The 26159-nt window shown below is 47.7% G+C and overlaps 2 protein-coding genes across 24 annotated transcripts in view; one reads left to right on the forward strand and one right to left on the reverse strand.

Annotated features, from left to right (window-relative positions):
* The first annotated feature begins 1219 nt into the window (after window positions 1-1219).
* Window positions 1220-16919, forward strand: Rnf34 (ring finger protein 34). Of its 5 annotated transcripts, none has more exons than XM_013071790.3 (6): window positions 1220-1355; window positions 10525-10743; window positions 11489-11893; window positions 13433-13543; window positions 13702-13903; window positions 16054-16919. In XM_013071790.3, exons 1-6 carry the CDS (start codon window positions 1350-1352, stop codon window positions 16242-16244), a joined length of 1134 nt encoding a protein of 377 aa, XP_012927244.3. In that variant the 5' UTR covers window positions 1220-1349; the 3' UTR covers window positions 16245-16919. The 5 variants fall into 5 exon arrangements, with proteins under 5 accessions (XP_012927244.3, XP_087054437.1, XP_087054436.1 ...); XM_087198311.1 differs by having other exon boundaries at window positions 1232-1738; XM_087198310.1 differs by lacking the exon at window positions 1220-1355 and adding an exon at window positions 1388-1738 and having other exon boundaries at window positions 13702-14004.
* A 2260-nt stretch (window positions 16920-19179) lies between these two features.
* Window positions 19180-26159, reverse strand: part of Kdm2b (lysine demethylase 2B) — a 111706-nt gene continuing 104726 nt past the window's right edge. For all 19 annotated transcript variants that reach the window (XM_087198300.1, XM_004843847.4, XM_087198296.1 and 16 more), the window contains one exon: window positions 19180-19841. In XM_087198300.1, the coding sequence (XP_087054426.1) occupies window positions 19660-19841 (182 nt within the window). In that variant the 3' untranslated portion in view covers window positions 19180-19659. The remainder of the gene's footprint in view (window positions 19842-26159) is intronic.

Genomic DNA, 26159 nt, shown 5'->3' on the forward strand with positions numbered 1-26159 from the left:
CTAAATCCCCAGCCTGCCATGTGGTTTTTGAAGAAATGCCAATGTTTACAAAGCAGATTTACATTTCCATCTTTGGACTAAGGATTCCAAATTCTCCACATCCTCGGCAAGACTTTTTTTTCCCCTTTGGTCATCTTAGTAGGTTGTAGCGGTATCGACTTCCATTTCCCTGATGGCTAATGATGTTAAGCATCTTTTCTTGGGCTTATTTATTAACTTTTTTTTTTTTTTTTTTTTTGGTACCGGGGATCGAACTCGGGTCCTTGCACTTGCGAGGCAGGCGACGGAACCACTGGGCTAAATCCCCGGCCCAAACTCTTGAGGTCTATTAAGGGAGGACTATGGGTTTATATCAGCAGCGAGTTTTTCTTGAATTTGTGTCTAGATTGTTGGAAGAATCCTTTCTCTTGCAATGAAGCCCACTTGCCCTGACACTGAACAAAAGGCTTTCTGTGAATTTTTTCAAAGAACAAAACTCAGGTCTACACTGGATAAGAAGTTACTTTAAGCAGAACTTGCAGAGAGAAAAATGAAGTAAGTTGACAGGTTACTTCAGCCGAAGGAAGTGGCCTGTTGTGTTTGAATCTGACATACATTCCCTTTAAACAAATCTATAGAAAAAAAACCCAAACAGGCCGGTTTTGGGTATTCACAAAGAGCGCACTGACATCTTCATGTGTAAAATTCAAATACAGACTGAGTTGGAAGTGAGAAAAACTAAGAAAACCAACTAAGGGCCTTAACCCAGTCCAGGTGGAGAAACCCAGACCTTAATTTATAACCTCGTCTCTCCAACCCCGAAGTCATTTCCTGGGGGTCGCGCGGACTCTCCTGTGCCCCAGGTCCCTGCCGAGGGGGCGGCGCGCGTTTCGGGAGGGAAACAGGCCCTGCTCTGAGCGCCGTTAGTAACAAAAGCCTGCAAACCAACCTCCTGTTCAAATTCACCATGACCCTGCAAGCCCTGGCGCCCGGAGACGCTGACCCCCAGCCTACAAGGTCAACTCTCCGATGCAGGAGGCTCCTCGGGGAACGCGGCCTCCAGTGTGCTCACAACCGAACCGACTCCTCCCGGGTCCACCCGGCGGTGGTGGAGGCCCCGCCCCATTACCGCATTTCATTGGCTCTGGTGACACCCCCCCCCCCCACACCCGAGCGTCGGCTCCGGATTGGTCGAACTGGCTGCTGTTCAGCTTCCACCCGGGGGGCGCGCGGCGAGCGTGACCACGCCTCTTACGTCCGGACGCTCCGAGGCCTCGGGAGGCGCCGTAGTCGCCTCGGAGAAAGAAGGTCGGCCGTCCGGGGACTGCTATGGTGCTGAGTTTCCTGGCAGAGCCGAGGCGGTCGCGGCCATGAAGGTGAGGAGCTGGTGGAGTCCCGCAGGCTGTCCTTGCTTCTCCTGTGTCTCAAAGCGCAGGCTCGCCTCCCGCCTCAGCGGTTACCCCGCCGACTCCGCGGAGGGGGCGCCGGCCGGCGTCTGGGTCCCCGCGCGGCCCTGGGCGGTGCAGCTGCGCCTCGGACCCCCGGCAGCTCCGCGGCGCCGCCCGCCAGCGAGCCGAGGAGGGGCAAGACTGGGCTTCCTGCGCTCGTCCCGGGTGGGCCCGGTGTGCGCCCAGCCCTCCTCGCCTTTGCCCAGCCTGCCTGCTCCCGCCGGAGTCCTTGAACTCACCCAGATGTCGAGAGCATCACGGGACCGACGGGGACAGGAGAGCGGCGAGCGCCAATCGGGTCGGGCGGGCAGGTAACGGCTGTGGCGGGCGGGGATCCACCCCGGCGGGTCCTGAAGGCTGAGCGCCTGGGCCAGAGCGTGCGCCCAGCAGCTCCTTGGGCAGCTTTTCTCCAAGGTAGGAGGCGAGCTGGAGCATCACCGATAAGTTTTAAGACGAGGAGCAAGGAGGGAAGACCCTGGACCACTTTTAGAGGTGCTTCTCACAACTTGATTTGTGCACAGCAGTCAATTCGAGTATTGATTCTTTAGCCGAACTCGGACCGAGTGGGATGAGGCATAAGGCGATGCTTCTCTTACAGACAGACGGCTTCATTAATGTCAACGAAGAAATGTGTTTGATGTGGGTAAGGAAAATAACAGGGAGCTGCTAGATTCCCATCATAAAGCGTCTAAGATTCACTGGGGAAGATTGAAAAGGGAGTGTCAGGTGGCCGAGGAATTCAGGTATTCTGCTGAGACACTTCGTGTGGTTAACCAAGGGAGACATTCAGAATGCAAGCCTACTCTTCAGGAAGCAGAATAGCAAAAGAATAGCAAAAGAAAGCTGTTAGAAAGTTGCAAACTTCAAAGCAGATTGATGTATCAAAAAACCCCGAAAACCAAAAGACCCAAATGCAAAATCTCAAGAGCAAGAAAAGATACTTCTGGTTGCAGGAATGTTTGGAGTAGGTAACTTTTGACCCTTGCTTTGAAGCATAGGGGTATTGTAAGAATGTTTGTTTTGGTCAGGCATGGTGGTTCATGCCTGTATCCCAGCACTTGGGAGGCTGAGGCAAGAGGACAGCTGCAAGCCTAGGCCAGCTTAGGCTACATAGTGTGTTCAAGGTCAGCCTGAACTACTAGAAAAAAAAAAAAAAGAATTTTAGTTTTATGTTCTTTTGAGAGTCTCTATATAGTACTTCAGGCTGGTGCTTGAGTACTACACACTCAAACTCACAGCAATCATCCTGCCTCAGCCTCCTGAGTTGGGATTATAGGTGTGAACCTCCATGCTTGGCTCGAAAAACGTTTTTAACTTTTCAGCTTATTTACAAAATAGTTCAGCTTAGAATAGCTATTAAAATATCCAGGTCTGGGGCCAGGGATTTAGCTCAGTGGTTTCACCGCCTGGTGGGCAAGCACAAGTTTGATCCCCGGTACCAAAAGAAAAAAAAAAAAAAAATCCAGGTGCTCGGTTTGGCAGTGCATACATTAAAATATATAGATGTAACTTTATTTCCTCAAAATTAAGCTTTTGCTGTGTTAAGATCCAAAAACAAAGCAGAGGTCTTTATACCTCGAAGAATGTCATTGTCTTTATTAGTATTAAATTTGTGACCCATTAAGGAAATAGATATGGAAGGAGAAGTCGTCATAGGTCCAGTTTTGAAATTGTAAAATAAGTTCTTTAAAAACAAGTATATTTTGAAAAGTTTTTGTTTTTTGGTACCAGGAATTGAACTCTGGGCCTCATGCTTGTCAGCCAGGTGCTGTGCCACTGAGCTACATCCCTGGCCCTAAAACAGGTATTTTTTTAAAAACAAGTATTTTTTTAATTTAAGTGGAAGATACTTCTGTTGAAACTTTATTTAGTTCTTTAGTTTCTTTCTTTTCTTTTTTTTTTTTTTTTTGAGATGAGGTCTCACTATGTAGTTCAGGCTGGCCTTCAACTCACTATCTCACTATGTAGCCCAGGCTGGCCTTGAACTTGTGGCAGTCCTCCTGCCTCAGCCTCCTGAGTGCTGGGATGGCAGGCATGCGCCACCATGCCCAGCTGGAAGATGTTTTCTGAAGCCAAATGCAAACCTGAATAGTCCAGGATTGTGCAAAATGAGTTATGAATGCTGCTTTCATTTTTGGTTTTGTGGAACTGGATTCACAGAATTTAGGATTTGAGCGGTTGTTTATTACTCAACTTCATGTTGACTTTTTATTGAAACTGTTTAATTGTACCCACCTCTGTGGACATCTAGTTAAGGTCACTGATTCCTGAGGTGGTATTCTAACGTGAACATTCATATAAGCAAGGACTTCTTTGAATAAAATTAAACTTTAAGAGCTAAACAATTAGATAAGAACATCTTCAAACTTATGAGCAGTTGATTTTAGTGTATGTGTGGAATAGGTATTTCTTTAATTTTTTTTATTAGAAACTGATGTTTCCACATAGATTTGACTTCTTGGACGTTTAACTTTATAGAGTTCATCTAATTATGTCACTATAAGGGTTGTTTTTTTTTTGGAGACAGGGTCTCACTATGTAGTTCAGGCTGTAGCCCAGGCTGGCCTTGAACCCAGTTATCCTGCTTCAGCCTGCCTAGTGCTAGGATTACAAGTATGTGCCACCACGCCCAGCTTATAAAGGCTTTTTTTTTTTTTTTTTTTTGGTATGGGGACCTTGTGCTGAGCTAAATCCCCGGCCTTATAAGGGCTTTTTAAAAATTCCAACTTGTTGGGGCTGGGGATTTAGCTCAGTGGTTCCACCACCTGCCTCACAAGCAGAAGGACCCAAGTTCGATCCCCGGTACCAAAAACAAAAACAAACAAACAAAAAAATTCCAGATTGGTGCTGGGTTAATTTGATGTAATCCTCTTTCCTACTTTTCCATGTTTGTGTCGCTCTCATCCTTAATTGTGCTAATCATATTCATTCTTCCAAATCTTGTAAGTACAATTTCATTCTTTCTTTTTTTCCTCTGAAAGATAGGGGGAGAGGTTTGACAGAAAATACAAATTCTTGGGCTGGAGATTAAGCTCAGTGGTTTCGCTGCCTGCTGCACAAGCGCAAAGACCCAAGTTCAATTCCCGGTACCAAAAAACCCCCAAAAAACAAAACACAAATTCTGCAAAGCTGAGGCTGGAGAATTTCAAGTTCAAGCTTAGCCTGGGTGACTTCAGCAAGACCTTGTCTCTAAAAATAAATAGAGGGCCAGGTATTCAGCTCAGTGGCACTGCATCTGCCTCGTAAGTGCAAGGCCCTAAGTTTGATCCCTGATATGGGCAAGGGTGGGGGCCCAAAAAAAATAGGGCTGGGGATGTAGCTCAGTGCAAAGGCCTTGGCTTCAAGCCCCAGTACCACAACAAAACACAAATCAACAAAAAACCCAACACGAGGAAGGCAATATTTCTGCCATATAGTGTGCATTATTGTAAAATTTTAACCATCTGATCAGTGTCTTACCTAAAAATACTGCATTTTAAAGGTCAACATCTGTTTTAGGATGTAGAATTTCTTCCTTTGTTGGGTATTTGGTCATTAAAAAAGCAGAGTTCCCTGCATATTTCATTTGAAGCCCCAGTTCCAGTAAGAGATCCTTTCACATTTGAATGATTATTTCTATAGTGTCTAAATAAGAGGAAGATTTTGCTTATTTATCTCAACTGTTTTCTTTTGCACTGCTGTAAGTTCTTTAACCCAGCTGAAGTTTAGACTACAGAACATATTCTTTTTTTTTTTGGTACTGGGGATCAAACTCGGGTCCTTGCACTTGTGCAGCAGGCAGTGAAACCACTGAGCTAAATCCCAGGGCCCCAGAACATATTCTTTTTTATCAGTGGTGCTGAGATTTGAAGCACCTTTTTCTTTTAACACAAAGGCATTCACTCCATGGGTTTTAGTAATTGAAAGATGTCCAAAGTTTAAAGCAAGACCTAGACCCGGGCTATGGCTTTAGCTCTGTGTGGCTGCACCTGCCTTGCAGGCTCAAGGTCCTGAATTCAATCCCTAGTACTGAAGGGGGGGAAAAAAAAAATACAAGACTTAGAGTGGAGTTCACTGAGGAAGCTTTTTTTGTTTGTTTTGGTTTTTGAGATAGGGTTCTGCTTTGTCTTGGTGATCCTCCTGCCTCAGCCTCTGAGCACTTCGATTACAGGCATGTGTCGCCACATTTGGAGGGCTGGCTAATACTACATTTGATAGAGTCATTAAAAGGGGTCACATCCTAATATACAGTAAGAGCCAAATTTTGTAGGAAACTTTAGATAATTCTTAGATTGAGTCTTTGAAGTGTTTTTTCTCCTCCAGGGCTTCCAAAAGCATATTAGATCATACACAAAGAACCTGAACCTTGAGGCCATTTGAAAAAGCACTGCCAGGAGGAGGTCTGGGCTACAGGTCTTGAGAGGCAGAACACGCCTCTTCGTGGTTTTGTGACTGAAATGGTGTAGGGTGGGATGTATCCAAATGTGACTGAGAACCGGGTAGAGTGCTTGTAACTGTGGGTGTCCACTGTAGAAATGAGTTTCCCCTCCTGAACCTACAGGAGGGGAAGTACAGGAGGAGCTCTTCCACCTTCTGCTGCCAGTGCTCTAAGAGGACCTTTGATGTTGTGGGTTTCAGTGAAGGACTAAATATGCTTGGCTTATGGTTTTCTAGAACCTTCTCAGCCTTCCTTCAGGGAGCAGACATTGTGGTCTCCACACACTTAGGGTAAGCTGCTCTTGACTGCCAGTGACTCGATGACATGGTGTCAAGACCAGGCAGCTGGCTGCAGAGATAAAGTCATATCTCTGTTTGGAGACAGGATTTTGCTATGTAGTTCAGACTAGCCTTAAACTTGGGGTGATCCTCCTGCCTCAGCCTCCTGCTGCCATGGTGGGCACAAAGGAGAAATCGGCCCTCTGGCTCAGCAGGCCTTGACCACATATATGTGTATCAGAGTCACCTGGCAGTGAAAAAAATGTCCAGCTCAGGCCACACCCCAGACCAGCAAAGTCAGATCTTGGGCTGAGCCCAAGCACCGGTATTTTGAGACTGGACTGATGAGTCCGATAAGGTGCTTCCTTAGGTGGAGGGAGGGAGAGCAGCCACTGGGGTGCAAGACAAGAGCTGTGAGTTTCTAAGTTGGGGACCACAGGTCACTGAAGAAGCCACTGTCATTTCAGCAGCAGCTGTCAGGAGATGGGCTGAATAGAGACGTGGAAACAGCCTGGTTCAGAGAGGGCAGAGGGGAAAGGAGAGTCCTTCTGGGAAGCCTGTGGACTGCTCCTGATGCTTCTCAGAGGGGAACTGTGGGATTCACCCTCCGGAAGACTCAGTTCTTACAGCAGGTTTTGTCCAAACTTGGGTTCACAGGTCCTCCATTTTCCGGTGTTGTTCCTTCCTCTCTGCATGGTCTTTGGCTGCTGGCAGTGACCTGGGTCTGCACTGTACCACGTGTTGAGTTAGAGCAGCAGTTTGGGATGGGACGCTTTGGGAGTCTAGGTGGACTTTTTTGTTTGGTTTTAATATTTTTTTATGAGATGGTTGAGAAGATAGAATTATTACTTTCTTTCTGGGGGGTGCAGAGGAAATTCCTGCCCTTTTAGGGAACTAGGAGGAAGCGAACAAAATTGTTAGCCTACAATAATGACATGTATGAGATATTCCACCTGTTTCCCCAAATAAATTCTTCTGTCCCTTTCACCAGAGCTTAAAAAAACATTTCCAACCTACAGTTTTCATGAGAATGCTTATTAACATGGCTTGGAAATTTTGTGTCCTTAATTCATAAAACTGTCTCTGATAGGAAGGGCAAAATGGGACTTTTAAAAAAAGTTCAGACTGGTCTTGAACTATGTACCCCAGGCTGGCCTCAAACTCATAGAGCTCTTCCAGCCTCAGCCTCGAGAGTATTGGGAGGGTCCAGCAACATTCCTTTTTTCTTTTTCTTTTTTTTTTGGTACTGGAGATTGAACTCGGGACCTTGTGCTTCAAAGGCAGGCGCTGGAACCACTGAGCTAAATCCTCAGCCTCCTTTTTTCTATTTATCCAGTTTTCCTTTGTTTTTTTGGAGACAGGGTCTCGTTATATAGCCCAGGCTGGCCTGGAACTCACGGTGATCCTCCTACTTCAGCCTCCTGACTGCCACACTACAGGCACACCAGGCAAAAATGCTTTTAGAAGAAATGTCAGATTTTTGACCTGCTAGGTCAGAACTTTTACCTTAATTATTCTTTATACAATTAAAACCTTCTTAGTAGTGTGCAAAATTTAGATTGTGCTGCATGACCTGTATAGAGGTAATAAGAAGAAAGCTTGTACATGGTTATTTGTCAGCTCCGTGAGGATGGAAGTAGGTGCTGGAGACAGCAGCTCTGTGCAGGGCCCTCTGACTCTACCTGAGGAGACAGCAGGAGTCAGGAGGAGGAGGAAGCCAGTGGGGCTAGGCACTTGGTTAGAGGCTGATCAGTGGGCAGCTGAGGCTCGCCAGCATCACTGCTCCTGCCTCTTGAAAGAAGTGGTAATTCTACAGTGAGTCTCCCACCCTCCCCTCAAAATGGAATTTTTTTTGAGACAAGGTCTCTCTATGTATTTTAGGCTAGCCTCAAACTCAACTACGTGGTCCAGGCCAGTCTCAAACTCATGGCAGTCCTCCTGCCTCAGCCTTCTGAGTACTGGGACTATGAGCACGCACCACCACTCCTTGAGACAGCCTTCCCGAGGTCACTAAATTGCCCAGGCTGGGTTTGAACTTGTGATCCTCCTGCCTCAGCCTCCCAGAGTGCTGAGATTCTAGGCATGCATCTAGAATCTGTGCCTGGTTGTGCAGATGTTCTTAAACGAACAATCACTCTATTAGTAAATCTGCATTTTCATGCTTCTGTTGAAGTAAGCAGACTATAGCCTTGGAGTCTGAGGTAGGAGCTATTAATTAAACCCGAGTTTAAAAGGCAGCACTATTCCTTGAGAATTAGAGTATGAAGCCATATAACACTTAAATCAACAAACCTGGTACTGAGGCCAGTGTGAACCTTGTGATGTGGTTTCTTCCTGCTTTGCCATCTCCCTTCCCTGTACTGAATTTAAGTTAGTACTGAGTAGTAGTAAGAGTGGCATGATCTTCAGTAGTTTCCAAGTTGCACTTTAAAGTGGTTTTAAAATGTTTTTAAAGGAGATTTTTGGACAGTTAATGACTGACAAACAATAAACTGTTGTATGTGCTGCCATTTTAACTAATATTACCTATCATATAGATTGTAGAGTATGCGTAGGAATCAGGACGGGGTAAAATCTCTTGGCTTAGCCTCGCCCTTACACTTAAAAGTCTGGGAAAATGCCTCACCCCTCACACTCAAGAATTCTCACCTACTGCTAGAAAGCTGGGCTAGTGTGTCCGAGGCTGTAGCAGAACAGGAGATAGGGTGCTGTAGTGACAGCCTTGGTGGCTCCCAGCAAAGATGGCTCCCCAAAGCCAGTGCATCAGGCCGTGGGCATGCAGTGGCCGGCAAGTAGCCTTTCTAACCCTGGCAGGTCAGTAAGGCTACCAAGCCAGAGAGTTCTTTTGTATTCTCTTTTTGTACGGCAATGTCTTTACTTTTAAGTGACTAGAGAGGTACGCCGAAAAATAACATATAACAAGTTCTCAAGTCCCATCATCTGGTAAATGTTCTGAGGCAGGGTCTTGCTGTGTAGTCCAGAGTGACTAAACTTGAGATCCTCCTGCCTCAGTCTCCCGAGTGCTGGGATTACAGACCTGCGCCACCATGCCTGACTCATCCAGTATTTTCAGTTTGAGAAAAAGAGTGCTGGGCCGGGGATTTAGCTCAGTGGTTTTGCTCCCTGCCTTGAAAGCACAAGGACCAGAGTTTGCGATCCCCGGTACCAAAAAAAAAAAAAAAATCAAGAGAAGATAAGAGTGCTATTTTAAAAGTACTTTCCACAATGTCAAATTAATGTATTTTTTTTTTTTTGGTACTGGGGATCGAACTCGGGACCTTGCGCTTGTAAGGCAGGCGGCGGAACCACTGAGCTAAATCCTTGGTCCAAAATTAATGTATTTTTTAAATTTTAATTTTAATTTTTTTTTCAAAATTAATGTATTTTTAAAAGAATTTTGAAAGTAAAGAAAAGCTCAAGAAAATTACACAAGATATATTAAAATCTAGAGAGACATTCACAGTTGGTGGCATTTTGATGTTTTCTGTCTTCTTTCCTTTTTTTAATGGTGCTGGGGATTTGAACTTGGGTCCCGCAAATGCTAGGTAAGCACTGTACCACTGAGCCACATGCCTGGCCTTTCTTAGTTGTTTTTAAATAATAAAAATATTTATACCATAGTATATTATTATCGCTTCTCAGCCTTTTGGCTAAGATCAAGTGTAGTGTACCATAGTGTATTATACTTAGCTACAAGTGAGCGAACAGAGGATTAATGAAATTAATATGAATTTATGTTCTTTCTCCTAAATAACAGGTAGGAAAGTCGGCCTCAGCCTGTAGAATGCTGGTGTCTAAGTCTAATACAGTAGCCACTGGCTAAGGCTGCTGCAGAAGTGCCCAGGAATTGGGAATTTCAGATTTTTTTTTTGTGGTACCAGGGATTGAACACAGGACCTTGCACTTGCAAGGCAGGGCTGGTGCCACTGAGCTAAATCCCCAGCGGGAATTTCATATTAAAATGAATGATTTTTAAAATATTTCTGATATTATGTAAGAGTTTTTCCTTCAGAATTTGAGTCACATTGTATGTTTTAACAAGGCATCATGAATGTCTGTAATGCCAAGTATTTGTTTGAAATACCAGAAATTTATCTTTCCACATAGCTTGAAATGTTGGTCCCTAAAGCAATATAGGCTTTCTCTCACCAAAAGTGCTTGGAACTAGAAGTGTTGTGGATTTTGGAGTTTGTTGATTTTGAATTATTTGCACAGACTTTGCCTGTTGAGCATCTATATTTGAAATCTGAAACCCAAATCTGTACCTTTGTGAATGTCTCATCAGTGATTGCAGATTTTGGCTTAGAGGGGCTCATTCTGTGGCTGCAGTTATTTAGGGTGAGGCCACCTCCACAGATGGCCCAGGTCCCTTGCTTTAAATGGTGGCACTGTTTCTTCCCAGGCGGGTGCCACGTCTATGTGGGCTTCATGCTGTGGGCTGCTGAACGAAGTCATGGGCACCGGAGTCGTCAGGGGCCAGCAGTCAGGATTTCCAGGAGCCACTGGGCCGTTCCGATTCACAACAAACTCAGATTTTTCTGCCTACCCACCAGCAGCTGCGGAAGGGCCTAATATAGTCTGCAAAGCCTGTGGACTCGCGTTTTCAGTCTTTAGAAAGAAGGTGAGTTGGATGAAATATTACACACCAAAGACACATGGGTGAGAATTCTTGATTGGAGGATATCTTGAATAGGCAGTGCATTATCCTTTTTGTTTTGATTTTGTTGAGAGAGGGTCTATGTTGTTCAGGTGGTTCTTGAACACGCAGTGATCCTCCTGCCTTAGCCTACTGAGTGCTGGGATTATAGGTGTGTGCCATCAGGCCCAGCTTCTTCCCTATTTTTTTGAGACAGGGTCTCATTATGTAGTTCAACTTGGCCTTGAACTCACTATGTGGCCAGGTTGGCCTCAGATTTGCATCAACGATCCTCCTGCCTCAGCCTCCCGAGTGCTGGGATCACAGGTGTGCACCCCACACTTGGCCTCTTTTTTCAGATAAGAAAACTGTTCACAGAGGAACAGACAAGCAAGAAAGACTGTTTGCGCTTCTTGCTCACTCCATATGGCTCAAGTCTTCTCTGTTCTACTAATTACATGTTTGGAGCAAGGGGTGGAAAGCCTTTAATTCATTAACACAGGGTGTATGTTTTTCCTAAAGGGCTGTATTTGAACTGTGAAGTGAAATTTGAACCGTGCAATGACTCTAGTGATTTCCATGGCTTTGAGAACACTAAAATGTGTGTACAGATAGGTTGGTACCATGGGACCTGACAAGAGCCAAAATGTTAATTTTAATAGAAGGCAGAAAGAAACTGTGTTTTCATGCTGCCTGTATCTTGCGATCGTGAAATGCTTCTCTTCTTCAGCACGTGTGTTGTGACTGCAAGAAGGATTTCTGCTCCGTCTGCTCCATCTCCCAAGAAAACCACCGTCGCTGCTCCACCTGCCACTTGCTACAAGAGACCGCCTTTCAGCGGCCGCAGCTAATGCGCCTGAAGGTGAAGGACCTGCGGCAGTACCTCATCCTGCGCAACATCCCCACCGACACGTGTCGCGAGAAGGAAGACCTGGTGGACCTGGTGCTGTGCCACCATGGACTGGGCTCTGAGGATGACCCAGACACCAGCAGCCTCAACTCTTCTCGCTCCCAGACGTCCAGCTTTTTTACCGAGTCCCTGTTTTCACACTATACAGCCCCCTCCACCACCGAGTCCTTTCTGGGAGAGCTTGCAGGCAGAGGCCACACCTCCAGGTCTGGAGCCCTGGCACAGGTACGAGGGGATGGCTGGTGGCTGTACACGGGGTCCTTCGTGCCTGAGATGGCATAAGATTGGAGTCCTGTCCGGGCCCTGCCGCCCCTGCCCACACGTGCTTCTGACATGTGGTCTGAAGGGTACAAAAGGGGCTTATTGGTTACTTGGCCTTGGTGAGCTGTTTTCCCAGCTTACAGAATTAAAAAGTAACTGTGGCAGCAGTGACGCAGAAGTAGCACATATACACTTGCAGATCAGTGGCTGCAGATCAGCAGTGGAAGTTCCTCGAGTGCCCCACACCTTGCTGCAGGGAACTGCATTAACGCAGCAAGTGAGAGCTGTCCGGACTAGGACAGTGCAGTCGTTTACTAACTGAACATTGTCCCCTCGAGCTCCTGGAGTGTCCTGATTCAGTGACACACAAGGGCTTGCAACTCATGCTGTCTTATGTTCGACTGGCTCTGAAACTGTGTGGTACTGTGTGCCTGTGATCTCAGCTACTCGGGCAGCTGAGGCAGGAATGTGAGTTTGAGACCTGTCTGGACAACACAATGAGATCTCATCTCAGAAAATGTCTTTTTCCATATTTTTAGTATAAAGGCTGAATTGTTTTGAACAATTTTCTGCCTGAAGAAAAAGGTTATTAAAAGCAGAGAGAAGCTTGGTCTAGCTGCCTTCCAAATACTCCTAAGAGCCCAAGCCGGGAGTTTTCTTTGTTTACACGAGAACTGGCCTAATTCTGATATAGACCTGAGACACATCCAACTTTGTACCACTTCTGGATAGAAGGTGCCATTTGGAGATGTGGGTGGTTGGTGCTTATGAGTCAGGAGAGTGCCGTGTTTGAAACCGGAAACCAACCCAGGTGATTGTAGAGCTACAGTCAAAATAAAACCTGTAAAAAATGTATATAACCCAACTTGAAGGGACTTCTGTTTTTCCTGAAGGAAAAAGTATCTCTGTTGTGCGTTTTGTTTTATTTTTTGAGATGGTCTCACTATGCAGTCAAGGCTGGCTTTGAACTCACTGTACAGCCCAGGCTGGCCTCGAGAACTCAAGAGATCCTCCTGCTTCAGTGGAGCAGGAGCCTTCTCACTGCTGGGATTACAGGCATTTGCTGCCATGCTGGGCTTCTATAGAGGAATTTTAAACTTTAGAGCCAGCCGTGAGGATGCCTAGAAAGCCTTTGGAACGAGGAGTCTGATGTGGTTGGATTGGTTGCCCACACCTGTGCTGAGCCCAGACAGAATTCAGCCCTTTCCTGGCCCTCTTAGAGGCTCCAGTTAGGGCAGCACCTGGAGCTCCTCCGATGCTAACGCAGGGTCCCACACTTCCTTGGGTGTCAGTGCTGGTCACGCTGTGTAGGTCCTCACAAAGGTGACTCTGGCAGGCAGTACCAGGAGGAGCCCCAAGTTTGGATCCAAAAGTGTGGCATGGGCCAGGAGTTTGGGTCATTCTTGGGAAGGTGGGTGGAGAGCTTTCCCCTTGAGACTGGGGTTGCTTCTGTTAGGGAAAGGGGATTCCTCATCTAATCAGACACATACATGGTGTCTGTAGGCACAGAGTGAGGCGGCAGCAAACACGGAAGATGACGATGATGAGGACGATGACGAGGAGGAGGAGGAGGAGGAGGAGGAGGACGAGGACGAAGAGAACTTGGAGGAGCAGGTGAGGCTGGCAGAACCTGGTTTCCCTGGCATCATGTGGCAGGAGAGAGACGCCATGCAGGCCTTTTCTGGCCAGCACAGGCTGCTTAACCCGGCCAGGGCAGAGACCTGGGGCCTGACCTGTGGGCATGGCAGTGACAGCGGCTGCTCTGCTTGCAGACATCTGGGCTCTCCCAGAAGAGGGCGAGAGCCTCGCTGTCCGACCTGTCCAGCCTGGAGGAGGTGGAGGGCATGAGCGTGCGCCAGCTCAAGGAGATCCTGGCCCGGAACTTCGTCAACTACTCTGGCTGCTGCGAGAAGTGGGAGCTGGTGGAGAAGGTCAACAGGCTGTATAAGGAGAATGAGGAGAACCAGAAGTCATGTAGGTGCCCTGCTTTCCTCCAGCAGCTGCCTCGGCTCCTACACCGAGCTTTTGCCACAGTCGAGGCAGATTTATTTTTGAGAAAACCACATAACTTTTCAGTGAGTACAAATCCTGTTTATAGATGCATTAAACAGGTTTATTCTGTTGAGTTGCCAGGTGAGTTGGGTAACCTTTGTCCAGCCTGGTTTTACCACCCTTGACAGCGTGTTAGAGCTCAGAAGCTCCTTCAGTAAGAAACCTTGTTTCCTCACCGCTCTGGGTAGGTCGTCATCTCAGTCACACCTTTTTCTTTTTTTGGTACTGGGGATCGAACTCGGGTCCCTGTGCTTGCACAGCAGGCAGCGAAACCGCTGAGCTAAATCCCCAGCCCTAAATTAGAATAGAACTATACACATAAAATTCTCTTTTTTTTTTGGTACCGGGGATTGAACTCAGGTCCTTGTGCTTGCACAGCAGGCAGCGAAACCGCTGAGCTAAATCCCCAGCCCTTCAGTCACACCTTTTAACCCTCACACCGGGGCAAAATACATGACAGATACTAAGGCTCAGTCCATGACCTCGTGTATGACCAGGTTGCTAAGTAAGCCTCAGAGCTCAGGTTGAAGACACCCGGACTATTTATTGATCAAGTGTGGCCTAGAATCCTCCCTCAGCTGATCACAGGGACCAGTGACAGAGCCTTTGTGGCCATTCAGTGGTGTTCAGACTGAGGAACCTGATGTTCTTAGCTAGACTTAGAAATCCTCTCATGGTGGGTGTGTGGTACACACCTGTAATCCCAGCACTCAGGAGGCTGAGGCAGGAGGATCACTGAGTTCAAGGCCAGCCTGGACTATACATTGAGGGCCTGTCTCAATGTTTTTTTTTTTTGTACCGGGGATTGAACTTGGGACCTTGTGCTTTTGGGGCAGGTGGTGGAACCACTGAGCATTAAATCCCCAGCCCTAAATCTCAGTGTTGTCAGTTTTTTGGGTTTTTTTTGAGAGCCTGTCTCAAAAAGCAAAACAAGGGCCGAGGATTTAGCTCAGTGGTTCTGCGCCTGCCTCACAAGCACAGGGTCCTGAGTTCGATCCCTGGTACCCGCCCCCCCCCAAAAGCAAAACAAAAAAACACTCTTAGCATGAATTTTTTTCTTTAAAGCCAGTTATAATCCATTAGTTTTTGATGAACAGGTTTATGGCTACAATAGGCGGGAAATAGCCCAGCACACCTACCCTGAGGGATGCTGCTGCAGCGCGAGGCTCCTGGTGTAGGGACCATACATGTGTGGTTTCCTGTGTTACTGCTCACTCTCAGTGTGGTTCATCTCTGGCTTGGAGAGAAGTGTGTTGGTTTGAGCACAGGTGGCACTGGTGTGCCTGGCCTTGAGCCCCTGTGGTAGGCAGGGGTGCCCCTGTGATTGCTTGGACCATGTGCTTACGCCCATGTGATGCAGAGGTGGAGGGGAACTTCTACCAAGGCTGACTCTTGTCTTCCAGTGTAAGGCCCTCCTGACACTGCACACTGGCCCTTGGGGCTGCACTTCTTGTTCTGTGCTTTGTACCTGTTCAGGATCCCTGCTGGTCCCCTGTGAATGTAGCCAAGGGTCTTTGGCCGTATCACCCTCAACCTGCTGTCTCTCGTCTGAATGCAGATGGAGAAGCCTCAGTCCCTAGGTCAGGGCACAAGTAGGTGGCCTCTCGACTCATGGCCTTCTTTTTTTTTTTTTTTGGCACCGGGGATTGAACTCGGGTCCTTAGGCATCAGGCATCAAAACTACTGAGCTAAATCCCCGGACCACTATGGCCTTCTTATCCAGAGCCTGGCATCCTCAGAACCCAGGGCCTTCATGTTGAAGGCCAGCCTAGGACTTACGATTCTTTATTCTAAGTACAGAATTAACAGCCTCAGCACAAATGCCTTGAAGATAGCTGCTTCTACTAACATTGCTTAGGTGCTTTCTAGCGGGCCCTCAGCAAGCATTTCTCACTGACTCCTCACAGAACCCTGAGGTGCAGGCATTGCCAGGGCAGTGGGGAGATGCAGGTATGTGAGGGATGTCATCCTCTGCCACACTGGGGACCCTGGTCTGCAGCGGGCCCTCGGTGGGCAGGTGGCTGTTCAGCGAAGGACAGGACAGGGGGCCCCAGCTCTCCTTTGCCTTACAGATGGTGAGCGGCTGCAGCTGCAGGATGATGAGGACGACAGCCTGTGCCGCATCTGCATGGACGCTGTCATCGACTGCGTCCTGCTCGAGTGTGGGCACATGGTCACCTGCACCAAGTGTGGCAAGCGCATGAGCGAGTGTCCCATCTGCCGGCAGTACGTGGTGCGGGCTGTGCACGTGTTCAAGTCCTGAGACCTTGCCTGCCTGGCTCAATCCCAACATGTCGATGCACAGAGTGATTGGAAACTCACTGTTCATAGGCAGAAGCTATTTTTAAAAATTATTTTCATTACGAATGGGGACAGGCAGGTTCATCCTAAGTCGAAGACATACCAATCCATGCCGTTTGCCTGTAGACGCTGAGCCGTGTTCTGCTGGGCCTGTCCCTTATCCCTGGGAACACCGACTGCTCAAGTTGGACTGGTGACCCTGTGGGGTGACCTGTCCTCTGACCCCTCCTTTGTGCATACTTCCGTTGGCACCAGATGGGGTGAGCTCACTGTCATGGCGCTGATGGAGCACGCGCCACATGGTGGACCTGCGATATTCCCTTTATTAGTCATGTATATTTTAAATGCTAACACTTGATGAATGTAAGTTTGCACACCATTGCTATTCCTGCATTTCAACCTAATTGGGAACTGACGTTCTGTAGTCAACTGCCAGAGCCTTAGACTAAACATGTCCATTTCTGTTCAGGTACAGCTTTTTATGGCAAGGGCTGCCTCTAGCTTCTTACGTTCCAAGAGTGTGTGCTGCGTTATTAATGTATGATCAGTTTACCCTGTTTTGTAGAGTGAAGGTGTATTTTTTGTGCTACCTGCTAGCTAATTTCAACTTTGGAAATAAAATCTGATTTAAAAAATGGTCTCTTGTCAGCTCCTAGCTCATCTCCATGTAGCAAGAACAGGTGTCTGTGCCCTGGGCTGCTGGGCCTTCTTCAGGGATGCCATCTCCAAATGGGTGCTGATCTGGACTCACCAGTGAGGCCAGCTACTGACAGTCTGTTTACTGTGATTTAGGATTGTGGGGGGTGGGGGGTGGGGGAAAAATTGAACCCAGGGCCTTCACAGAGCTACAATAACCAATCTGTTTTTTAAAAAATTTTAAGATAGGCTCTCACTAAGTACCTTAAGTTGCCCAGGCTGGGCTTGAACTCAAGATCCTCCTGCCTCAGCCTCCCAGAGTGCTGGGGTTACAGGCGTGTACCATCAGGCCTGGCTCAGCCAGTGTTGTGCTAGGCACTGCATAGTGTTGTCCTGCAGGCTACATGACAAAGCCAGCCTCTGGGAAGTACAGGACTCAGCCAATCCTCACCTTTAAAAGTGGTGAGCTGGGGATTTAGCCTAGTGGCACCACACCTGCCTTGTGAGCACAAGGTCCTGAGTTCAATCCCTGGTACCAAAACAAAACAACAAAAAAAGTGGCTGCACCAGTCGCCAGAGCCCTTTGAATACACGAGGTAAATGAGCGGGGTGTGTGCTATCAGCCCACACAGAAAGGCCCTGCCATCTCTTTAAGTCCAGCTTGGATCAGGGTGGCTTTTGGTGGAGCCCAAGTGGATCTGCCCCACTGGTAGTGGGCAGACAGGCTTCTAGGAGACAGCTGATGTGTCGGGCAGGTCACCAGCTATCTTCAGACTCCGCAGTAACACACGCTTTTGTGTACTGTGTTCAGGATCAACTAGTCAGTCAGTAGCCAAAGCGGCTGTGTGCTCAGGGGAGGCAGAGAGCTGCCCTTGTGTAGGAGGCAGAAAGTCTAACTGGAGAAAAACACAGCTTTCTGCCTTTGCTCAATTTGTAGTCAACAGAGGTCCGTCAGGGCTGTGAGGGTGTCTGGATGCCCATCTCGCCGCCCAGGGACCAGCCGGGTGTCTGGTGCCGTAGCCAGTGGTGCCCTGATGAGGCGCCTGGTCCTCACACCTTGTCGCTGCTTCTGCATGGGAACAGTCGAAACACTTCTCCCCAAAGCCTTAACTTCGTGGTAGGAAGTGTTTATATTCGGCCAGCAGGTGACCCACAGCTGGTGAACCCGCGGATGCCAAGGGCTGTCTACCTTGTCAAGCTGTCACTCTAGAAGGATTCAAAACACCACTGGAAAAAAATCCACCATAAGTTTTTACTCTGGCTATAAGGAAGGACCAAAGATCTAATGTGAAAATCCAAAGGAACCAGTAAACAAGCCAGCTGGGGAGGTCACCCTATAAGAGTTTTCTTGCCCGCCACAGCCCCAAGTTCCTGTGCAGGGCGCGGCCTCCTTTAGTGGCCCCCGTGGGGTTGGGGAAATGACACTGACCGAGTCTGGGGAACTTCTAGGAAGGGTGATGCCAGGTGGACCCCACAGGTGGCCCTCTTCTCTACGTGGCATTAGGGTGGTGCCTGGGCACAGGCACAGACCGGGCCCTCTGGGTGGCTGCGTTTCTCAGGTGAAAGAGAACAGTACCGCGTGGGCTCCAAATGGTGCACACTCACTAGTGCCGGCCTCCCGGTTACATACATCTCTAGTCCTCTCCTAAAACAAAAACCCCCGAAGACCGTGAGAGCTTTTTTGTACAATTGTTTATACAAATTCAACAAAGGTAAAACCGCATTGGGGAAGGTCTAGGAAACACCACCATAGACAATGGCACTTATGAATGCAGAACTTCACAACTAGCAAACAGCCAGCTCACGAACCTAAGTGAGAACTCAACTCACTTCAAAGGGGAGGACCAAAGGAAAAGAAGCGCCTTGTGGGCACATTTATTCTACTCCTTGACTCACAGGATAAATTAGCTCGATGTGAGGTACAAGAGCTCATGCTGGAGCAAACCCCTCCTGAGTACAAAGGCTGAAGTTTCAATTGTAAAATCTTGAGAGAAAAGTGACTTCTCTATGGAGGAAACTTGGCAACAACGTGTCTTACTTTGACTATAACTGACATCTATCCACAACATGCTTGTGTGGCTTCCTGATGTGTACAGCGGGCTCTGGCTTCCAGCTAAACATGCTTTTAAGTGGAAGACTTGCCCACCAGCTCAGGTCTGGGCACATCTGTGTCGATGAAGTACAGGTTGAGTTCTCTCCTACCTGAAGGAAACCAGGAAGGTTGGCAATCTCAAGACAATAAAAACACTGGTATGCATTCAAACCTTGCATAAATAACTTTTAAACAATTTGTACAAAAATAGTTCTGCATAATGTAAGATGTAACAAAACCAAACAAAATGTGTCAGGATGGCCGCAGATGTGGCGTGTGGTCCACATTATGTTGACACCAAAACCCTCAACCTTGCAAGGAACTGGGTGTCCAAACAAAAACACCACCAAAGCAACCCCCAACCCCTTGCCCACGTGAGCCCTCCTCCCCTGACCAGAGCGTCTCGTCCCAAGGCTGCCTGAGAAGTGGTCCGGAGAGCAGTGTGGTCACCACACAGAGCAGAGCAGGCGCCCCTCACTTGCCGGCGAGGGGTGGGTCGCCTCTCCCTGGGCGAGACCTGCACACGGAATCGCTGTCGCCTGCAATCCCGGTCCAGAGTTCCAGTGGGAAACAAAGCCCTCCGTGGCTATAGCGTCTTTCCCTGCCACCACTCCCCGCCCTGCCCCGTATTTACACGCTTATCCTTGGACTAACTCAGTTTCTGCAGGAGTTTTTCTTCGACTTGCCCGAACTGGACACTCACGGACATCTCAGCAATGAACTGCTCACAGCCTTCCTTGGTGACTTGCTTGCAGTACCTCAGGTCAATATGGCAGATGTTCCCACAGCGTTTGAAGAAGGACAGGCACTGATCAGTGACCTTATTGCAGTCTGCAGGGAAGAGGAGATGACATGAGGGGGAGGGCACGGGGCCTGCAGACCCCAGACCCGGCGCTCAGCAACTGAGCCAGGGAAGCTTGCTAGGTTTTCTAGCCCGTGCCTCAGAGGAAACAGTATTCGCTCAAGAGCGCCTGGGTGAGGACAGGCTCCAGCTGCCCAAGTGTGTGTGCTGGGCTGTGCCCCATCTACCCTTGGCACCTGACCAGGGTCCCACGTGAGACTCATGGATGGCACAGGGCCGCCTCTGCCTACGAGGTCTCCTGTCAGAATCCTGCAGAGACCGGATCCTGGCAGCCGCTTTCCTGCCTGATGCCGTCGAGGGCCACCTCCAGGTGCCCAGTGCCCACATTTCTACAGGGTCAGCTTGGAATCTCCTCCTGACACCACTGCTATGTGCACAGCTGTGCATTCACTGTCTCCCCAAGCCCATGCAGGGCATAGCACAGCAGCCCCTCTGCTAACAGCGCTTATGTGCGTGCAGCTCGCACCACTCACAGAGTGGACTTCTCTTCTGCCAGTTTCTTCTGGAAATGAAGCCACAGCCAAGTGGCTTCAATGCCAGTAACACCCAGCTGAGACTTGCCGTCCAGGTGAGGGAGAGCTCCTTCCTCCTCAAGGTGGCGCCAAGTTGGAGCCCCCTGGCATTGCTAGTGACCTGTTTCACCCAGCTGAGGCAGCCAGCACCCGGATCCCCACGGGCACCTCTGCAGTGGTAGTTCCTCTGGTGTAGTGCACACCCGTGAAGACGACTCAGTCCCCCTGAGGCAAGAGGGCTTCAAGACCTCAGACAGGTGGTGCTGGGACGCTTCCTATGCTGAGCAAGGGGCCTGCCTGTAATCCCGGTACTGAGAGAGGCCAACGCAGGAGCATCACAGAGTTTGACCCCAGCCTGGGCAACTTAGCCAGACCCCATCTGAAAATAATAAAGGGCTAAGGACGTGGCTCAGTGCAAAGGCCCTAGATTCACTTCATAATACCACAAAACTGTAGCCTTACACTTTGTCCAAGTGATTTTAGTGAATGCCTCAGGTATCTCCCCAAGATCGCTGCCGCTGTATGCTCAAACAAGGAGGAGTGTTGCGTGCTAGCATACTAGCTTGCTATTCTGCCAGAGAAATCAGGCCCCAAATTCAAAACCTGATTCATTTCAGATGGATGGGGATTCTGTCAATATGAGAAAACACTTATTTCCGTATTATTTTTGCTTTGTTTTTCATCACTTTTCCAACTTTTTCCTTTTTTTGAGACCAGGTCTTGCTCTGTAGTCCAGGCTGGTGTCAAACTCACAGCAGTCCTCTTGAATGCTAGGATTACAGGCGTGCGCCACCACACCCGGCTTTTTCTGTTGTTTTTTGAGACATGTAGTTTTGCTATGTAGTTCAGGCTAGCCATGGACTTGTGATGATCCTTCTGCCTCAGCCTCCTGAGTGCTGGGATCACAGGTGTGTGCCACCACACTCAGCTAACAGGCCTTTTTTCTTGGGTTTTGACCATTAGCCAGTCAGAGCCACTCACGGTGTCCCTACAGCTCTGGCCACATAAACACCCCTGGGGCTGAGGCCCAGGTGCCAGTGGGATCGGTGGTAGTCGGGTAGTGATACCTCCCCCTGGGGTAGCTGAGCTCCAAGGCTGTCGGAGGAGGCCTGATACACATGAGGGAGTGTGGGGCTCCCGGAGGTACCGTCCCCTCCATCCAGCTGCCTGGCTGAAAGGCTCTTGGGCTCCAGGTTCAGTTTTTAAACCTGCAGTCAGGGTGCACTCCTGTCCCGTTTGTACTGTGACCAGGGTCCCACACTGGGAGCTCACCCTCAGGAAGCACACAGCAGGAGCCACCTCTGTACCTGTTATCCAGGAAGTGTTCTTGCCATTAATGTCTAACCTGGATCTAAGCAAGCCCTTGGCCCTCACCTGTAGTTCCCAGGAGAAATGGGACAGAGAACAAATCAAATGATACCATGGAGCCAACAAACAAATCCTGGGTGCCAAAGATGTTCTCTGAGAGAACTACAGAGGCCTGGGGCTGTCAGGCTGGTGTGTGAGTGGCGCCTGCTAAGGACTTGGGGACAAGCAGTGGTGGGAATGAACCCAAACCCGGGCTGCTTTTCGTCCCCAGCCCTTTGTCTGAAGACAGCAAATGATAAGAAGGCCTGTTCAATATGTGGTCCAGGTGTCACAGAGAGCGAAATGAAAATATAAGGAAATAATTTTATCTTATATTGGGAAAATAACTATCCTGTCTCAATTTAAAATGAATCAAGTATAGCTGGACACAGTGGCACAGGCTTGTGATCCTAGCACTCCGAGAGGCTGAGGCAGGAGAATCACAAGTCTGAGCCCAAACTGGGCAACTTACTGAGACCCTGTGTCAAAATAAAAAACAAAGGGCTCCTGGCAAGTATGAAGCCCTGAGTTCGATTCCCAGTACAAAGAAAAAAAAGGTCAAAAAAGCCTGGGATTTAGCTCAGTGGTTCTGCTGCTTGCCTCGAAAGTGCAAGGTCCCAAGTCCCATCCCTGGTACCAAAAAAGAAAAAACAAAGGGCTAGGGAAATAGCTCAGTGCAAAGGTCCTGGGTTCAATCCCCAGCCCCCTCCCCCATCAAGTAGTTATAGGACAGTGATTTTTCTGAAGAAACTGTATGCTAGCATTCATTATACACCATCTTTCATCATTCGACTTTTGCAGTTAAGATTGTAACCTGATTATAACTTTCAACTTGAATAGGGCGGAGTAGTGCACACATGTAATCCTAGCATTTGGGAGCTGGGTTTGAGGCCAGCTTGAGCTACATAGCAAGACCCTGTCTCAAAACAAAAAAGATTATAACTTAACTCAATCTTGAGGCTGTGGGATATTAAAGGATGCTCCTAGAAAACATGAGAGGTTGTCTTTTGTTGTTGTTGTCCAGGGATCGAACTTGGGTCCTTGCGTTTATGCAGCAGGCGGCGAAACCACTGAGCTAAATCCCCGGCCCTGTTGTTGTTTTTGAGACAGGGTCTTACTATGGAGCCCAGGCTGGCCTCAAACTCATGGTGATCCTCGTGCTGGGGTTTCAGTTGTGTGACCACGCCCAGCACAGGCTGCCTTCTGAACTATTTCTTGGTGAGTTTCCAGGTCCTGACTCTCACTGACGAACAGAAGGGCATGTGGTCATTCTCCCTCTATGCTGCAGAGGTGGACAGCACTGTGTCCTTATTCTAGGATGCTGTGCACACGAGGTTTACAGGCATGTAGGGGTGAGTGGAGTCTGCATCTTCAAACCACCAAACAGAAAAGCCCAGGGAGAGAGCGAATGCATCACACAGCATTCACCACTGCTGCATCCCGGAAGGCACAAGTGTGTTCACTGCTGTTTTCCAGTTTTTCTGTCTGAAAATGTTCAAAATATAAAATTGGTAGTGTAGAAATTCTTTATGCCCAGGGCTACCATAAGTTAAAGGTATTTTTTCTCAGCTTTTATAATAGTGAAAAACAGATACTCAATGAAAGGACCAGAATTAAGTGTTACAAACCTCTAACAGTACAGTCCATAAAGACAAACTCCTACCAGGTAACAAAAATTAAGTTCTAGACAGATCAAAGCAGTAAAAAAAAAAAAAAAAAGACATGTATGGTAAAGAAAAATAAGATTATGTTTGCAGATGCCAGTACTGAGTCACTCAGCCACTGAGCCATATTGCCGATACTTTTATTTTGAGGCAGGGTCTCACTTATAAATTGTCCAGGCTGGCCTTAACTTGCAATCTTCCTGCTTCAGCCTTCCAAGTAGCTGTGATTCCAAGTGTGGGCTACTACGCTCAGCAGATGACACAATCTTCTATACAGAAAACCTTAAAGATCCCTCCCGTGGCCAGGCGTGGTGGTGCACTCCTGTAATCCCAGCACTCCGGAGGCTGAGGCAGGATTGCCTGGAGTTTGAAGGCAGCCTGGGCCACACAGTGAGTTCAAGGCCAGCCTGAACTACACAGGGAGACCCTGTCAAATAAATAAGTAAGTAAGTAAATAAATAAATAAATAAAATCACCCCACCCTCACCAAAGAAAACTGGTTCTTAGGGCTAGGGATTTAGCTCAGCAGTGCTGCTCCTGCCTCGTAAGTGCAAGGTCCTGAGTTTGATCCCTGGGTGTCGCAACAAAAAAAAAGGTTCTTTTCTAATAAACTAACAACTTCAGCAAAGTTGTTGGTGAAAAAACAAGCTGGATTTCTAAATGATACCAATAAACAGTATGACAGAAAATTAATAAGTCCATTTATAGTACCATAAGGACAAAGCCTTCCTTGTCTGTGTTTTAAGACTTAATACCCTCAAGATGTCAGTATCACTCAGAAATCTAGATGCAATGAAACTGCTATAAAATCCCCAATGTATTTTTTTTTTTGCAGAACTAGAAATATCATCTAAAAATTCAGCTCTTCCTGTAAGTGGCCAGAGGTGACCTGTGAAAATGGTTCAATTCTCTTTTGACCTAGAAAACCCCACAAAATCATGCAAATCAAGAGGCTCAAATCTTCATGTTCACTTTAAGAACACCCGTGAAACTGCCCAAGCCATCAAGGGTATGCATATCCAAAAGGCCACCAAGTATCTGAAGGATGTCACATTAAAGAAGCAATGTGTGCCATTCAGGCATTATAGTGGTGGGTTGGTAGGTGTGCCCAGGCCAAACAGTGGGGCTGGACACAGGGACGGTGGCCCAAAAAGAGTGCTGAATTTTTGCTGCACATGCTTAAAAATGCAGAGAGTAATGCTGAGCTTAAGGGTTTAGATGTAGCTTCTCTGGTCATTGAACATATCCAGGTGAACAAAGCACCCAAGATGCGCCGCCGTACTTACAGAGCTCATGGCCGGATTAACCCATACATGAGCTCCCCCTGCCATACTGAGATGATCCTTACTGAAAAGGAACTAATTATTCCTAAACCAGAGGAGGAAGCTGCACAGAAGAAAAAGATATCCCAGAAGAAACTGAAGAAACAAAAACTTATGGCACGGGAATAAATCAGGCATAAAATAAATAGAAATAAAGGTAATGTTACTTGTCATTATTAGTAAACATTTTAGGTATCCTTACAAGATGGATCAACTGGGTTTAATTAATTTTGACTCAAACATGCTAGTCGTGGGTTTTTTGAGACATAGTGTATTGCCTAGCCAGTGATGGCAAACCTTTTAGGGGTTCCAATGATACCAGCTCACTGCAGCACACATGCCATAGGTTCACCACCAGTGGCAGGCTGGCTGAACTGGGCTCAAGCCAGTCTACTTCAGCCTCCCAGTCTGTTGATAACTTTTTGCATAAAATGAGATTAGAGCTTCTGGTTTAATGGCTTTACCAAATGCAGTGGGGGGCCAGGGATTTAGCTCAGTAGTTCTGCTACCTGTCTTGCAAGCCCAAGGTCCCAAGTTTGATCCCCAGTACCAAAAAAAAAAAAAAAAAAAAAAAAAATGCAGTGGTACCAGGTGGTGGCGGCACACGAGGCAGGAGGATCAGCGTGAGTTTGAGGCCAGCCTGGACTACATAATAAAACTCAAAAAAAAAAAAGTGGGGCCGGGGATTTAGCTCAGTGGTTTCACCGCCCGCTGCACAGCGTAAGGACCCGAGTTCGATCCCCGGTACTAAAAAAAAAAAAATTCAGATAGAATTACAATGGATCCCAACTTGCCCAAGCAAGCCTGAAAAACTAAAGCAAGGAAAACAGTGTAGTACTGATGTAAGGACACATACAGATCAATGGAATAGAACTGAGTCCCAAAATAAACTACTGAGAATAGCCTGGCATGGTGGTGCACACCTATAATCCTAGCCCTTGGGAGGCTGAGGCAGGATTGCAAGTAGTGACTCATCTTATGTGGTCATAACAAATACTAGCAATTTAACCAAAAATTGTAAAGATAGAGGGAGGAGAGGGCAGGCCAAGAGGACACAACAGTAAATCCTTGGGCTCTGTGAGAGCAACTTCATAAAGACACATCTGAATGGAAATGGCAGCAAGACTCACTACGTGGAAACATGGAAGTGAAGACTGAGGAGAGTGCAAGAGTTTGAGGGGTGACATAAGGATGGAAAGAGAAGGACAAGGATGCTTCGGCGCTCACTAAATATTTCCAGGAGGAAATTCAGCCTGAACAGCAGCAGCTAGAACTGCAATTTCATTTATCCTGAGACCAGATCCTCCAACCACCTTTACGAACCCTAAAACAGGCTAACTACCTTCTGTTTTGTGGCAGAAACTGTATCATTAACTCCACTACTCATACTGATGGGAGGGGAAAACCAAACTAGAAGCCATCAGGCATGCCGACAGACACTG

Source organism: Heterocephalus glaber, unplaced genomic scaffold, assembly GCF_053883595.1.
Source record: "Heterocephalus glaber isolate CG9 unplaced genomic scaffold, H.glaber_assembly_v1.0 deba00001687, whole genome shotgun sequence".
NCBI lineage: Eukaryota > Metazoa > Chordata > Mammalia > Rodentia > Bathyergidae > Heterocephalus > Heterocephalus glaber.